Genomic DNA, 13,661 nt, shown 5'->3' with positions numbered 1-13,661 from the left:
CTAAATGAATCCTGACAGAAAGATTTCGTCGAGACCTCTCTACTCTGTTATGAAAGTTGTTTACAGGAGGGTGCATATTAATTGGGAGAACTACAGTGAGTGGGTCAGCAGAGCTATTCATGAGTGGGCATTGAGATTAATAATGCTTCCTGGCAGTGGGCCAGTCTATTTTCAGAAAAAAAAAACAGCCAGATTATGAAATGTAATAATATTTCACATGATAGTTATTACAGTCTGTTAGAAAAGCATGTTTCATGCCAGATAACATTAGTCACAACATGATTCTGTCCCTGTCTTCTTTCATTTATAACAATAAGCTCTCCCTCCAAAAAAATTATTCAAGTAATGATGATTATCTTGCACATTTATTTCCTTCATATCAATTCAGTGTTTTTTATTTTATGGCACTGAGCTTTTTTGTCCCTTTTCATGCGATTATATTAAGATATATTCACATACCATACAATCCATCGAAAGTACGCAGTGGGTTAAAGTATCATTACATGGCTGTGCGTTCATCACCTACTATTTATGTTCCTATAAAAATTCTGCGACTATTATTAACTGAACAAATATTTATCCTACCATCTATCCATTTATGGACAAGGATGAGGAAGCTCAGAGAGGTTGTAAGCTCCCAAAGTCATATGGCTTGTTAATGGGAAGGTCAAGACCCAAACTTGGGCAATTTGTCCCTATTACTACAGCCCATTCTACCACTACTACTTATCTACTTAACTGTAGCCCATTCTACCACTTTTGTTGAGCTCAAATTTTCAGATAACTAGATTTCCTTTTATATGGAATACTAGGTATCAGTTATGGTCATTTAAAAATAGAAAAAATTTAAAAATGTAAATGGTATATACTGTTGTTCCTAACATGTATTATGTGATTCAAATGGAATTGTAGGAAACTCAGCTTTACAGTATGGGAATAAATTTAGTTTCTAACATGTCCAAGTATTTGAATATTAAATGTATTCTGCATTTGATACACAGGTATTAACAAACTTAATGGTATGGTAATAAAAATATAAACAACAAAAAGCATACATCAGAGGTTACACTAATCCAGAAAACGGCAAAACTGTTTTTAAAAAGTAGAGTATAAAATTGGTTTTTAAATTGTAACATGGGTGCTTGTTTTTTGTTTTAAAATTCTAGGTCAAACATTTTATTCGACAGGAGATCTGTAATATAAATTACAAAGTATTTGATCGCAAACTAAAAGAATTGAATGAACGCGTTGGGAAGGCACAGTGCAGAAATAAACATGAAGCAATAGCTGATGAACTGTTCGTAAGTTTATAATTTTATTTTATTTGAATCCTTTTTAAAAGTAAAATTTTGTGGAAAGGAAAACAATAAGGACAGACCAAAGTGTGATTCCTGGCCAAAAGTCTCATGTAGGACTATCCTCTGGAATTGGTTATATCTTAGCAACAATCAACCCTTCAGAAATAATCTTTTGGTATTATCAGCCATTCTCTGTCACTGATAGGGTTAATATAAAGGTAATTCCTTTTTTAAAATTCAGAATATGTTCTGTACTAGTATTGCTCTGGGCCCAAATGGATAAGTTTTACTTAAAAAAAAAAAAAGAATGAAGGGACACTTAGAAGCTCATACATGTTTCAAGGTTGTTATTTTTTATAATTTTTTTTACTCCTCTAGTTTTACTTGCAGATTAGTGTTTCTGTCAATATTAATTTTACTGTGGGCTATTAGGAGTTTGATGCTTTTGTCTTCAATATCATACTAGCAACAAATTTGGTAAATCTTTTTGATGGGCAAATAAAATATGTAAAATTTTCTCATTTATTTTGGTAGATGCCTAAGTCTCAGAAAACTTCTTTGACCAGTAGCTTCCCCTACCCCCACTTCTGATATTTATTTAGTACTCTGGTTTTATGTTTATTGTTTTTCTCTTTTTCTTCTAGGCAAGAATAGCAAAACTTCAACGACGCATTAAAACCGTAGTATTTTCTCAAAGGAATTGTTTGGAATCGAACCTGTTATCCAGTAATATAGCCTCTAAGGTTGGTATAAACACCCAGTAGTTTTAAAAATCTGTTTGGTTGCACATTTTAAGTAGTTGGATTTTAAGAAATGAATATATTTCCAGGCTAAGGCAAAAGGCATTATAAAACAGTCATATTATACTGACTTTCTTGACTCTCCCTCTGCCAAAGATACCCTTAGGTAGCCAAAAGTAAATGCCACTTGTATATTTTGTAATAAAGTGAGTAGAGAGGGTATTAGTTATTGCGTAGACTGCCCCTCCTTACCATTTTATCATGAGAAGTTTTAAGCATATATAGCAAAATCTTGAAGTCAGCATACTCAGCACCTAGTTTCTGTCATTAGTATTTTACCATATTTGTCAGTTTATTCATATATTCACTAATCTGTTCTATTTTTGGTACATTTTAAAGTATCATTATATTTTATATCAGACTGCACTTTGTATTTCAGCGTGCATATCATTAAATAGAGTTTAGTATCTTTACATTTTTATGTAAATGTAAATATAGTGAAATATAAAAATCTTAAGTGTTTGTTCACTGAATTTTTTCTCATAATGTCTTATGCTGGCCTCATTAAATGAGTTGGGAAGTACTCCTTCCTCTGTTGTCTGAAAGTTTGGGCCAGATTGTTATTATTTACTTAAATGTTTGGTATAATTCACCTCTGAAAGCTATCTGGGCCAGGAGCTTTCTCTGTGGGAAAGCTTTTACTTGTAAATTCAATTCTTTAACAGTCATAGAGCAATTCATATTTTCTGTTTTACCTTACATTGGTTTTGTAAGTTGTCTTCAGTAAGTAATTTGTCCATTTATCTAAGTTGTTGAATTTTTTGACATGTTGTTCATAAAATGCACTATTGTCCCTTTAATATTTGTAAATCTATAGTGATACGCTCTGTTTCAGTTCTGACATTGTTAAGCTATGTTTTCTGTTCTTTTATTCTCGATCAAGCTTGTGAGGGTTTTTAAATTTTTATTCTCTATCATTTGTCTCTTACTGATTTCTGCTCTTTATTATTTCTTTTTTTTTTTACTTTGGTTATAATTTATTCTTTTTCCAGCTTCTTAAAAGGTCAAGCAGTATGTTTTAACCTTTTCTAATGCAAAACATTTAGAGCTATAACTTTTCTTTGCAACACCACTTTAGTTATATCTTATAATCTTTTTATAATCTTTGATACATTGTATATCTATTTTCGGTCAGTTTAAAATAATTTCTGATTTCTCTTTCATTTTGTTCCTTGACCTGTGGATCTTGTATATTTATCTGGCTTGGTGTTTAGGATCCTAGAGGTAAAATTCTTGAAAGTTATGAAGGTCCTTAAGACTGATTTCCCAGGAGTTTCTCTCTTTAAGCTAGTCCATGCTTAGTCTTCAACAATTAATCTGTTACTCGTTAAGTGTTCCTACCCAGCCCCAGCAGCAGCTCTGGTGGTTGTTCCTTGTAAACTGCGGTTGTCTGTATTCAGCTGTGTCTCCCGTATTCAGGGTGATAGTTTGCCCTGTAGCCTATATTTTGTGATGGAGAATTTCCAGAGAATTCCCACAAAGAAAACTCCAGAAGTTGTTGATTTTCAGTTTGTTCTGCTTTTTTGTTGTTGTATGGACAGAAGTGATGACTTCTAATCTCTGTACTTGTCAGACTGGAAATCAGAAGGTTTATCCATGGATCAATTAGAAGTGTGTGTTTAATTCCCAAATATTTAAGGCTTTCTAATTTGATTTCATATGATCACAGAACATACTCTGATAGTCGATCTTGAAAAAAGTTATTGACAGCTATTTTATGGTCTAACATATGGTTTATCTTGGAGAATGTACCATGTACACTTTGAAAAGAATATTGGGTGTAGTGTTCTATAAATGTCACTGATGGTAATTGTGTAAGGTAATCAATATTGTTGTTCAGATTGTAGTCTATAACTGTGGTTATTTGAATAATGGTTTCCCAAATATGTCCATGTCCAAATCCATGGAATCTGTGATTATGCTACCTTTCATGGTAAAAGGGACCTTGGAGATGTGATTAAATTGAGCACCTTGAGATGGGGAGATAGTTCTAAATTAACCAGGGGGCTTATCAAAATCATAAGAGTCCTGATAAGAGAGTGACAGGAGAGGCAAAGGAAGGAGGAGAACATAGGATGATAGAAGTGGTGATGGGAATGATACACAGTGAAGATAAGGGAAGGGTTTATGAGCCAAGGAATGCAGGCAGCCTCTGGAAGCTGGAAAAGGAAAGGAAAACGTATTCTCCCTTGAAGCCTACAGAAGGAAAGCAGCCCTGCAACATCATTATTTTGGCCCAGTGAAACTGATTTCTGTCTTCTTGCCTCTAGAACTGTGAGATAATTTCAGTTTTATGCCACACAGTTCATGGTGATTTGTACAGCAGAATGATGAAACTAACACAGACTTTGGTGCCTGGTATTGAGGTGCTGCTGTTACATATACCTAAAAACATGGAGGTGGTTTTAGAATGGAATTTACTGGGTAGAGGCTAGAAGAACTTTGAGGAGCATAATTTTTAAAAAAATGCTAGAATGTCTTGAACAGACTATTAGTAGAAATGTGGATGTTAAAGACTTCCCTGAACACTCAGAAGGAGTTGGAAGGCCACAGCAGAGGAAACCTACATCACCTTGGAGAATACCTAAGTTTTCATAAATGGACTGTTGGTAGAAACATGACATTCAGAGCAGCATTATGGTCCTAATCCTTTCGACCTCTGCCGCCACAGCTGCCACCTAGGAAGAGAGAAAGCAGGAGAAGATCCCACCATCGCATGTCACCCAAGTCTTCCAGTCGTGCTGCCCCAAGGAATATGAGATGTTTGCCTGCACCAAGCTCGTCTACACCCCTCTTTGATCCTAGCTGGATCCAGAATTGAATACAGACCAATTTCTGTGTCAGTGTTACTGTGACCAAAAGATAGGATTGGCAAGGGCTCTACAGTATTTATTTGGTCCTAGAATGATGTGTCTCAGCATATCCAAAGGGAATTTCAGACCAGTGTAATCAGCAGAGACATTGATACTGCTGCCAAATTTATTGATGCAGGTGCTGCAGCAGTAGGAATAGCTGGCTCTGGTGCTGATATTGGAACAGTCTTTGGTAGCCTTGTCATTGGTCATGCCAGAAACCTTTCACTGAAGCAGCAGCTGCTGTTGTGAGCTAACCTGGAATTTGCCTTGTCTGAGTCTATGGGTCTCTTTTTGTTTCATGCTTGTTTTCTTGATTCTGCTTACCAAATAACAAAAATCACTGCTTGAAATGTTGGCATTCATATTAGTTATGGATATAATTCTGTGTATCTTACTGTGGCTCCCAAAACTTTAATGTTGATGTCATGGAAACGTGCATTATTTCCAAAGTCATTTCATTAAAGGTGAAAACTTAAAAAAAAAAAAGCAGCCTTAGTGAGGGCTTAGAAGGAAATGAACATGTTATTGGAAACTAAAGAAAGGCGGATTCTTGCTATAAGTGGCTAAAAATATAGCTGAATGTATCCTACAGTTATATGGAAGAGAACTTAGAAGCAGTGAACTTCAATATTTATTTAGCTTAGGAGATTTCTGAGCAAAGTGTTGAAGATGCAGCCTGATTTCTTCTTGCTGCTAATAATAAAAGAAGAGACAAAACAAATAAATTGAAGGAGGAACTGTTCAGCAAAGAGAAACCAGAACTTGATATTTTGGAAATTCTTAGCCTATCCAGATTGTAGAAGACTTAAGTTAGGAGGTTCACCATCAGAAAAGCATCCTGAAGAGAAAAAGCCAAGTTTAGACAGCCTTTTGTTTGTGCCTCGAAAGGATCAAAAGATCAGTGTTCAGTCACACGGAGGGTTCTTCAAAGATATGAAGCATGTGGTTCTTTCAGCAAGCAGTTACCCTTTTTAAATTTAGCACATAGGTCCTGGCCTCCTTTTGTGAACTGTACTCCTAATGACAATTTAGTTTTCAGAGCCCTTGCAATACCTTTCTGGGTGACTTCATTCTTCAGGCTCAGTCTGCCTGGTGCTGTTGGCTGTGCAGGAAACACCAGTCTGTTGCTGCCACTATAATGGATTTTGTGTGCTAGTCCCCTAGATGTGAGGTAGAGATGCTGATGATGCTTCAGTACTTCAGGCCCACTTCTGCCCCAAGTATGTGTGATGACCCCACTGACACTGTGATGGATTTGGCCCACCACTCTTCTGGGTGTGGAGTGGAGGATTGGTCTCTGGCTAGGGTCTGCTGGCACTGCTCCTGCTTCCAGTTAGGCTGTGGTGGCCTCAGGCATCAGGTGGCGACCCAGCTGACACTGCTACAGCAGTGATTCAGGCCTAACAGTCTTCCAGGTGTGGGATGGAAGATGAGTTTCTGGCCAGGCCCTGCTGCCCAGAAAGTAGAGTAAGGGATAGCTGCTTTGCTGGGCCCCACGAATGCTGCTGCAGCTGCAGTGGATTGGGCCACTCTAGGTTTGGTCCCTAGCTCTCCATCATCCAGTTTGGAATATGTGGGGGATAAGAAGAATACTTCGAGCACCCGTTGTGGTGTCTTCCTCAAGTCTTGAAATCCTCTTATGTCAGTCTGTCTTCTTTTAGTTTTCCGAGTTGTTTTATAATTATCTGTTGAATTATTTCTAGGGTATTTAGTTGTACTTTGAGGGATGGAGCAGAGAAAAGAGAGTCTGTGCCACCTTGACCTGGAACTGAAAGGATACCAAGTGCCAAGTACTTTTGCCCATTTCCTAAACTTGTTTAAACCTATTCCTATATTTAAAATATGTTCACTTCATATAATAACCTTTCAGAATTTTGCCTTTGTGTACCTTCCATGGAGTTTAAACGTTTCAGCTCCAAGTTTTCAGCAGAACTAACCAACTGAAAGAGCAAGTTGGAAATCTGATTCATTTCTAGCCTTCACTTATTTATAGAAGTATAACAGAAATTTAAGATTTCCTTGTTACTTAGTTCCTAAAATATTGTGTAATAGGAATAAAATGTTGTCTAAGTACTCACTTTTATCAAGGCGCATAGTCATTAGTACCTATAAATAACACCTTATTTATTACTTAAGAATTTGTACTTAGGAATTTGTTTTTCCTTCTTTCTATCCCGATTAGGAACTTGATTTGTACCATTATTTTTATTTCGTTGACTTTTTAAAAATTCATTTTGGCAGAAATACCGTGATCTTGGTTATCATTCATTGAAATTCATATAATTTTAATACATGTTCTACCATATGAGTGCAAGAATATTTTGTGAATTATTTTCAAAGTGAAATTTTACCTGTTAGGAATTTTTTTGTAGAAGAACACAATTGTTAGCCCTCCCCCCAACTGCCTTTTCTTTACCTGTTTAACAGGTTGTAAATTCAGAGACTGTGAATTTGGATAAAATTCAAGAGTCAGTTAATAGTACAGATGAAAAAATTACTTCTATAAACTATGAACCTTCTAAACCACCAGAGAAAGCAAGTGAAAGTATTAATTTGTCACTGGATCATGTTGAGTCAGTTTCTGAAAGGTAAGTATTTGCTCAAAAATGCACATGCTTCTGTTTGTAAATGTATGCTTATAAACATATCCCCTTTTCCTACTTCAGTGTAAAATAGCTTAAAACTCTATATTCACATGAACACAATTTTTGGTCATTATGAAGGAATGGAACTAGTTCTCCAAAGCTCTTGGTGTTGTTTTAAGAATACTAAGATTTTGAATTGATTAAGTGATGGATCAGGTTTTTCACTGAAATGCTTTCTGTCTTTGGTATGGTGATTTGAATGACTTAACTTGATCACTGATGTAGGTTTCCAGTTCTAAGCATGGAAAGGTTAAAGGCCCTATGAAACACTAATTTAAAAAAAAATTACATGGGAAAGTAGATAAGGCTAGGGGATAAAAATAACTACAACCAATTCCCTGAATGTCTAAAGTAGTATCATGAGAACTTCAAATTATAGTGAAGAGATTAATTTATTTGTCTAGTTGATTCACAAAACAGCTGAGATATCTAATCTCAGATATGGTCTAAAAGATTTTGGGCTGGTAACAGAGAGTGGTTAAGTTTAACAAAAAAGCATGATTTGAAAGCCTGGTCTATATTACCTTTCATGGTTTGTGTTAACTTTCATGGAAGCCCATTTTAGTGGATTCTTTTCACTGGTAGGTTTGGGTCTTTATAATGTTGATTATTTATTCTTAACATTCATTCCTTAAAATGCCTTACAGTGTTATTCTATATGTTACATTGTACCTCAGTTTTTTAGGATGAAAATATATAATAAAAAATAAGGGAATTAATTGGTAGTCATTGTCTGAAGAACATTCTTCTCTCCAGATAAAGATGGCATAAAATGGAGAAGCCTCATGGATCTACAGTAGATTCGTGGTATTTGGGGATTTAACATGCAGTTTTCACTGTTTGAGAGAATCCCTGATAGTGTATGATCCTGAGGCCCACATTTTAGTTTTGAGCCAGGAAACTGCTGTGAAGAATTAGCTGGTGAAGGCAAAAGCCACAGTTCAGCGAGTCTATGTTGTTCCGGTTGTTTGTACACATGCCGAAACTCATGAAATGATAAAAAAGAAAAATAAACTTCTGGTGATGGAAGTGAAAAAATGAAGATAGCTTTAAAATAAAACTTCATACACTAATATGTGAAATTTAGTAGTGGCTTGTGTCTGTGACATGGACAAATCCATCTTATGCTCTCTACTGAAGGGAAGAACCTGCAATTGTTTCAGGCAGCACTTTCCACCCTTGAGGTGTGAGAATAGGTATAATGTGTTACTAAAACCTGCATTGCTTCAGTAGTGAGTTTTATAAAATATTTAAGGAAGAAATACCACCAATTTTGAACAAACTCTTCCAGAGAACAGGAGAAAATGGATGATTTTTCAGTTTGTTCTATGATGGAAGAATTACCCTAATACTAAAATCAATTAAAAATGTTTATAAAAATGGAAAATTACAGCCTACTTTACCCACAAAATGGGTGCACATATTCTAAAGAAGATACTAGTCAACCAATCTCTAAAAGCTGAGTTTGTTCCAGGAGTTCAAGATTGGTTTAACAATGAAAAATCAGTGCAGTTTGCCAGGAGAATAGGAATCTGATATTAAATTTCTATGAAAATTCCAAAACAAATCTGATCGTGAAACATGGGAAGTATTCCCTTTGAGATATACAATAAGAGAAAGATACCTGCTGTCACCATTTTTTATAACATTGTACTGGATGTCTTAGCAGATGCAAGAATGCAAAAAATGCAAGGAAAAAATATAAATATAAAGGACTAGAAAAGAAGGAACAATATTAGCACTATTCTTGGACGAATAGGGTGTATGCATGTAGGAAATCCAAAGGCGCTTACAAGTATGATTAGTATTAAGGGTTTAGCAAGAGAGCTGAACTCAAATGTATAAAAATCAGTTATATTCCTGTATACTGGATATAAACAATATGAAAGTGAAATTTTTTAAAAGCAGCAATAGCATTAAATAACACCAAAACATATCAAGTACCTAGGAATATATTTAATGAGACATGTATTAACTCTGAAGAAAATTACAAAACTTTTGTTGAGAGATACTGAAGAATTGATTAAATGGAGAGATGAGTTATGTTTATGGTTTGGACAATGTAGTATTATAAAATGTTTCACTTCTCCAAATTGATGTATATATTGAGTACAGTTTCAGTCAGTATCCCACTGTGTAATCTTATGGAACTTTACAAACTGATTTGATTTTAAAAGGTAATATGTGAATGCAGTGGGTAAAAAAGCCAAGATAGATGTCCCTGAAGTAGAAAAACGAAATAGAAGAAATTTGCCATTAGATGTCAAGACACTACAAAGCTTCAGTAACTAGGATAATGTGATATTGACATATTAGACATATAGATCAGTGTAGAGTAAACTAACCCATGTACATGTGACTGGAGATTATTTGGAGATCATTTGAGAAATGGTTGAATTTTAATAAATGGTTCTGTCTTAATTTGAACACCTTTGTCAGACAATACACAAAAATCAATCTCGTGTGAATTAAAGATTAAGGAAAATTATAAAACTAATAGAAGGTAAGATAGGAGAATATCTCCATGAACTTGGAAAGGGAAGAATTTCTTAAGACACAGAATACCCTTACCATAAAAGAAAAATTGATAAATTTTACCAAATTAAAATTAGAAACTTCTTTTTCCAAAAGGCACTTTAAAAGATAGTGAGAAGACAGGCCATCGAGTGGGAGAAGATTCTCGCAGCACATATAACCTATAGAGGACTAGTACCCAAATCAACAAATCAATGTGTAAAAGCCAGATAATACAAAAGAAAAATGGGCAAAAGACTTGTACATCCATTTTACAAAAGAGGACTTCCAAATGGCCAGTAAACATATGAAAAGGTGTTCATCTTCATTAGTAATCAGGGAAATGCAAATTAAAACCACAGTGAGATACCATTACATATCAGGTAAGGAAAATTAAATCATCTAAAAACCTGACAATATCAGGTTTTGGTGAGGTTATTAAATAATAGGAATTGTTTTTATTTAATATTTTGCCATTGGTGAGTAAATTGGTACAATATTCTAGAAAAGAATTTGGCATTATTTTAGAACTGTGAAGATTTGACTATCCTTTGACCTAGCAGTCCCATTTCTTGATAGATATACTAACTAGAGATGTGTACAGAGAAGAGTAGTATACTATATACCACTAATGCTTTTTAGCAGTATTTTAATAGCCGAAATCTGAAAGAAAAAAAACATCCATCTACAGCTGAGAAGGAAAATAAATTGTGGTAAGTTCAGACAGTGTAATATTACAGTATATTAATGAAAACAAAGGAACCTCAAGTCACATGCAGTAGCATGTTACCCCCCAAAAAGCAGATTGAAAAGCAGACACAAAAAGAATAGTATAATTCCATTTAAATGAAGTTCAAAAACAGCCAAAAGTATGCTGTTTACTCAATCAGAGCTTGATGAGCAATCTGAAGAAAAAACTAACTAATTAGTACCATAAATGCTACTTACAGCAAAGGTTTATGATAGAGGCACAAGGGTTTCTGAAATACTGATAGTTTAAGATTTACCTGAGCAATGGCTACATGGTTTCTAGCTTTATAATTACTTATTAAACTGAGCATACATTTTAATCCAGTATAAAAATAATCATCTTTTAATTCAAAAATTGGGGCTATTTATATTTACTGTAATCTTACTGATACATGTAAGTTAATAACTACAGTGTTGCTACTTATTTTCTGTTTGTTCCAGCTATCTTATGGTCCTTTCTCTGTCTCTTTCTCTCTTTCCCATCATCTTTTTTTTTCCATTTTCCATTACCTTCTAGTTGGAACTTATCCCAAAGATCATGATGTGGATTCTTCCTTTATTAGATTCTAATATAAATTACTACTTTTGCTATTTTGCAGATAGTCCTTAACCGTAGAATACTTAAACTCCATTTACTGATCCCCATATTTTGTGTTATGCATTTTAATTTTACCTTATTCTAAATCCCACAAAACAATATTATCACTGTTTTGTACAGTCATTATTTATATTGAGTTATCCTCATATTTTCCCTTTCTGCATTTCTTCATCTTTCGGTCTCAGATCATTATCCTTCTGCCTAGAGAACTCCATTTATTATTTCCATTTTTAGATCTGCTCAGGACATAGTCTGTTCATTTTTATTTGTTTAGAAATGACTTTATTTTGTCTTATGTCTGAAAGATATTTTTACTGGATATAGAATTATAGATAGGCAGTTGTTTCCTTTCAGCACTTTCAATATGTCATTACATTGTCTTCTGACTTATGTAATGTCTTTTAAAAAGTCAAACATCAGTCTTACTGTTGCTTCTTTGAACAATTTCTCTAGTTGCATTTAAGATATTTTACTAATCTCTGGTTTTCATCAGTATTCCATAAGATGCTAGGTATGGGGGGTTGGCATTTTTGCTTGTTTTTTGTTTCTTAATTGATCCTGATACCCTTTTCTGTATCTGCATCTTAACATCTTTCATCAGCTTTTGAAATTTTTTAGCCATTATCTCCTCAGATACTGCCTCTGCACCATTCTGACTTTTCTCCCTTTCTGGAATACCAATTAAATATTTTTCTGAACATCCGTCTTTTTTATTCTCTATGCTTTGGTCTGGATATTTTCTGCTCACCTATTTTGTAGCTTATTACTTCTTTCTTCATCAGGGTCCAAATGGCTGTTAAATACATCCACTGAATTCTTAATTTCGATTTACATATTTTTCAGTTCTCCCATTTCCTTGTGGCTTTTTTAATAGTTTCAAACTGTCTTCTGAAATTCCCTCATCTTGTCATCCAAATGTTGAACATTTTCATCACTGTTATTTTAAGAGTCAGTTTCTGGTAATTCTGTTTTTGTTCACTGTTTTTCTTTGTCCTGTATCTCAGTATACATGCTCTTTTTTTGTTTGAGTGCTGGCCATTGTGTATTTGAAATTGTAGAGGCCCTGCATGGTGTTATCTTCCTTCAAAGTGGATTCATTCTATCCTCTGGTAAGCAGCACAGGGACACAGTACCTGTGGTAGTTTGAAAACATATACACAGATTCTTTGATACTCCTCTCTTCCCTTAAAAATGGAGCCCAGGACTTCCTGGAAGATGGCGGCTTAGTAAGACGCGCGGATCTTAGTTTCTTCTCCAGGACACCTACTAGGGGAGTAGAAACGACACAGAAAGCGCCCAAAGCCAAAAGAGAGATAAAAAAGACAGCGTACCCCATCCTGGAACGGCTGGCTGGCTGAGAGAAGCAGCTCGGGTGAGATCGCCGAGGCGCGCGGGCCTTACCGGGCGGGGTGGCAAGCGGCCGGAGTTACTCCCTTCCCCCTTCCCGGGCCGGCTGGGAGAATTGGAGAGGTGGTCCCCTGAAACCAAGGCGACTGGCGCCCACACCACGCGCAGCCCCCGGACCAACTGAGAGAATTGGATCGGAAACCCCCAGGCCGCGGAGAACGGTGACCCCGTGACTCCCGGGGAACGTGCACTCTCTCGGGCGGGCCACTGCCGCTGGCGCCCTCCCGCCACGCTTGTTGCCCAGGGCCGACTAGGAAATTCGGACGGGCTCTTTCCCTGGCTGCGGCGACCAGCAACCCTCCCTGCGTTCGGACACCCTCCCTGCGTTCGGACCCCAGGCCGGCTCAAGCCGCTTCGGCTAGCGAACCCCCAGGACGGCGAGAGTTTTCCAAAGTTTAAGGTCCCACAGCACCTTTTACTGGTGGGACCCGCAGATAAACGTGTGCCACGAGCGCCACCTACTGGGCAGGATAAGAAAAACAGAACCCAGAGATTTCACAGAAAAATATTACAACCTTGCTGGGTCCAACACCAAGAGAAATCTGAATAAATGCCCAGACGCCAGCAGCAGAAGATAACTGTCCACGCTCAAAAGATTGAGAATATGGCTCAGTCAAAGGAACAAACCAATAGCTCAAATGAGACACAAGAGCTGAGACAACTAATGCTGAATATACGAACAGAAATGGAAAACCTCTTCAAAAATGAAATCGATAAATTGAGGGAGGACATGAAGAGGACATGGGCTGAACATAAAGAAGAAATAGAAAAACTGAAAAAACAAATCGCAAAAC

The 13,661-nt window shown here is 36.1% G+C and overlaps 1 protein-coding gene and 1 pseudogene across 16 annotated transcripts in view; both read left to right on the top strand.

The window, feature by feature from the left end:
* ATF7IP2 (activating transcription factor 7 interacting protein 2) overlaps positions 1 to 13,661 on the top strand; it is a 99,537-nt gene that overhangs the window by 34,743 nt on the left and 51,133 nt on the right. For all 16 annotated transcript variants that reach the window (XM_077141837.1, XM_077141831.1, XM_077141838.1 and 13 more), the window contains 3 exons: positions 1,167 to 1,301; positions 1,943 to 2,041; positions 7,381 to 7,541. In XM_077141837.1, the coding sequence (XP_076997952.1) occupies positions 1,167 to 1,301; positions 1,943 to 2,041; positions 7,381 to 7,541 (395 nt within the window). The remainder of the gene's footprint in view (positions 1 to 1,166; positions 1,302 to 1,942; positions 2,042 to 7,380; positions 7,542 to 13,661) is intronic.
* On the top strand, positions 2,051 to 7,374 carry LOC143667526 (ATP synthase F(0) complex subunit C3, mitochondrial pseudogene; annotated as a pseudogene).

The sequence above is a fragment of the Tamandua tetradactyla genome, chromosome 23 (genome assembly GCF_023851605.1).
Source record: "Tamandua tetradactyla isolate mTamTet1 chromosome 23, mTamTet1.pri, whole genome shotgun sequence".
In the NCBI taxonomy this organism is placed as follows: domain Eukaryota; kingdom Metazoa; phylum Chordata; class Mammalia; order Pilosa; family Myrmecophagidae; genus Tamandua; species Tamandua tetradactyla.
Note: the sequence above shows the minus strand (reverse complement) of the source record. Positions and strands in the feature narration are given on the sequence as shown.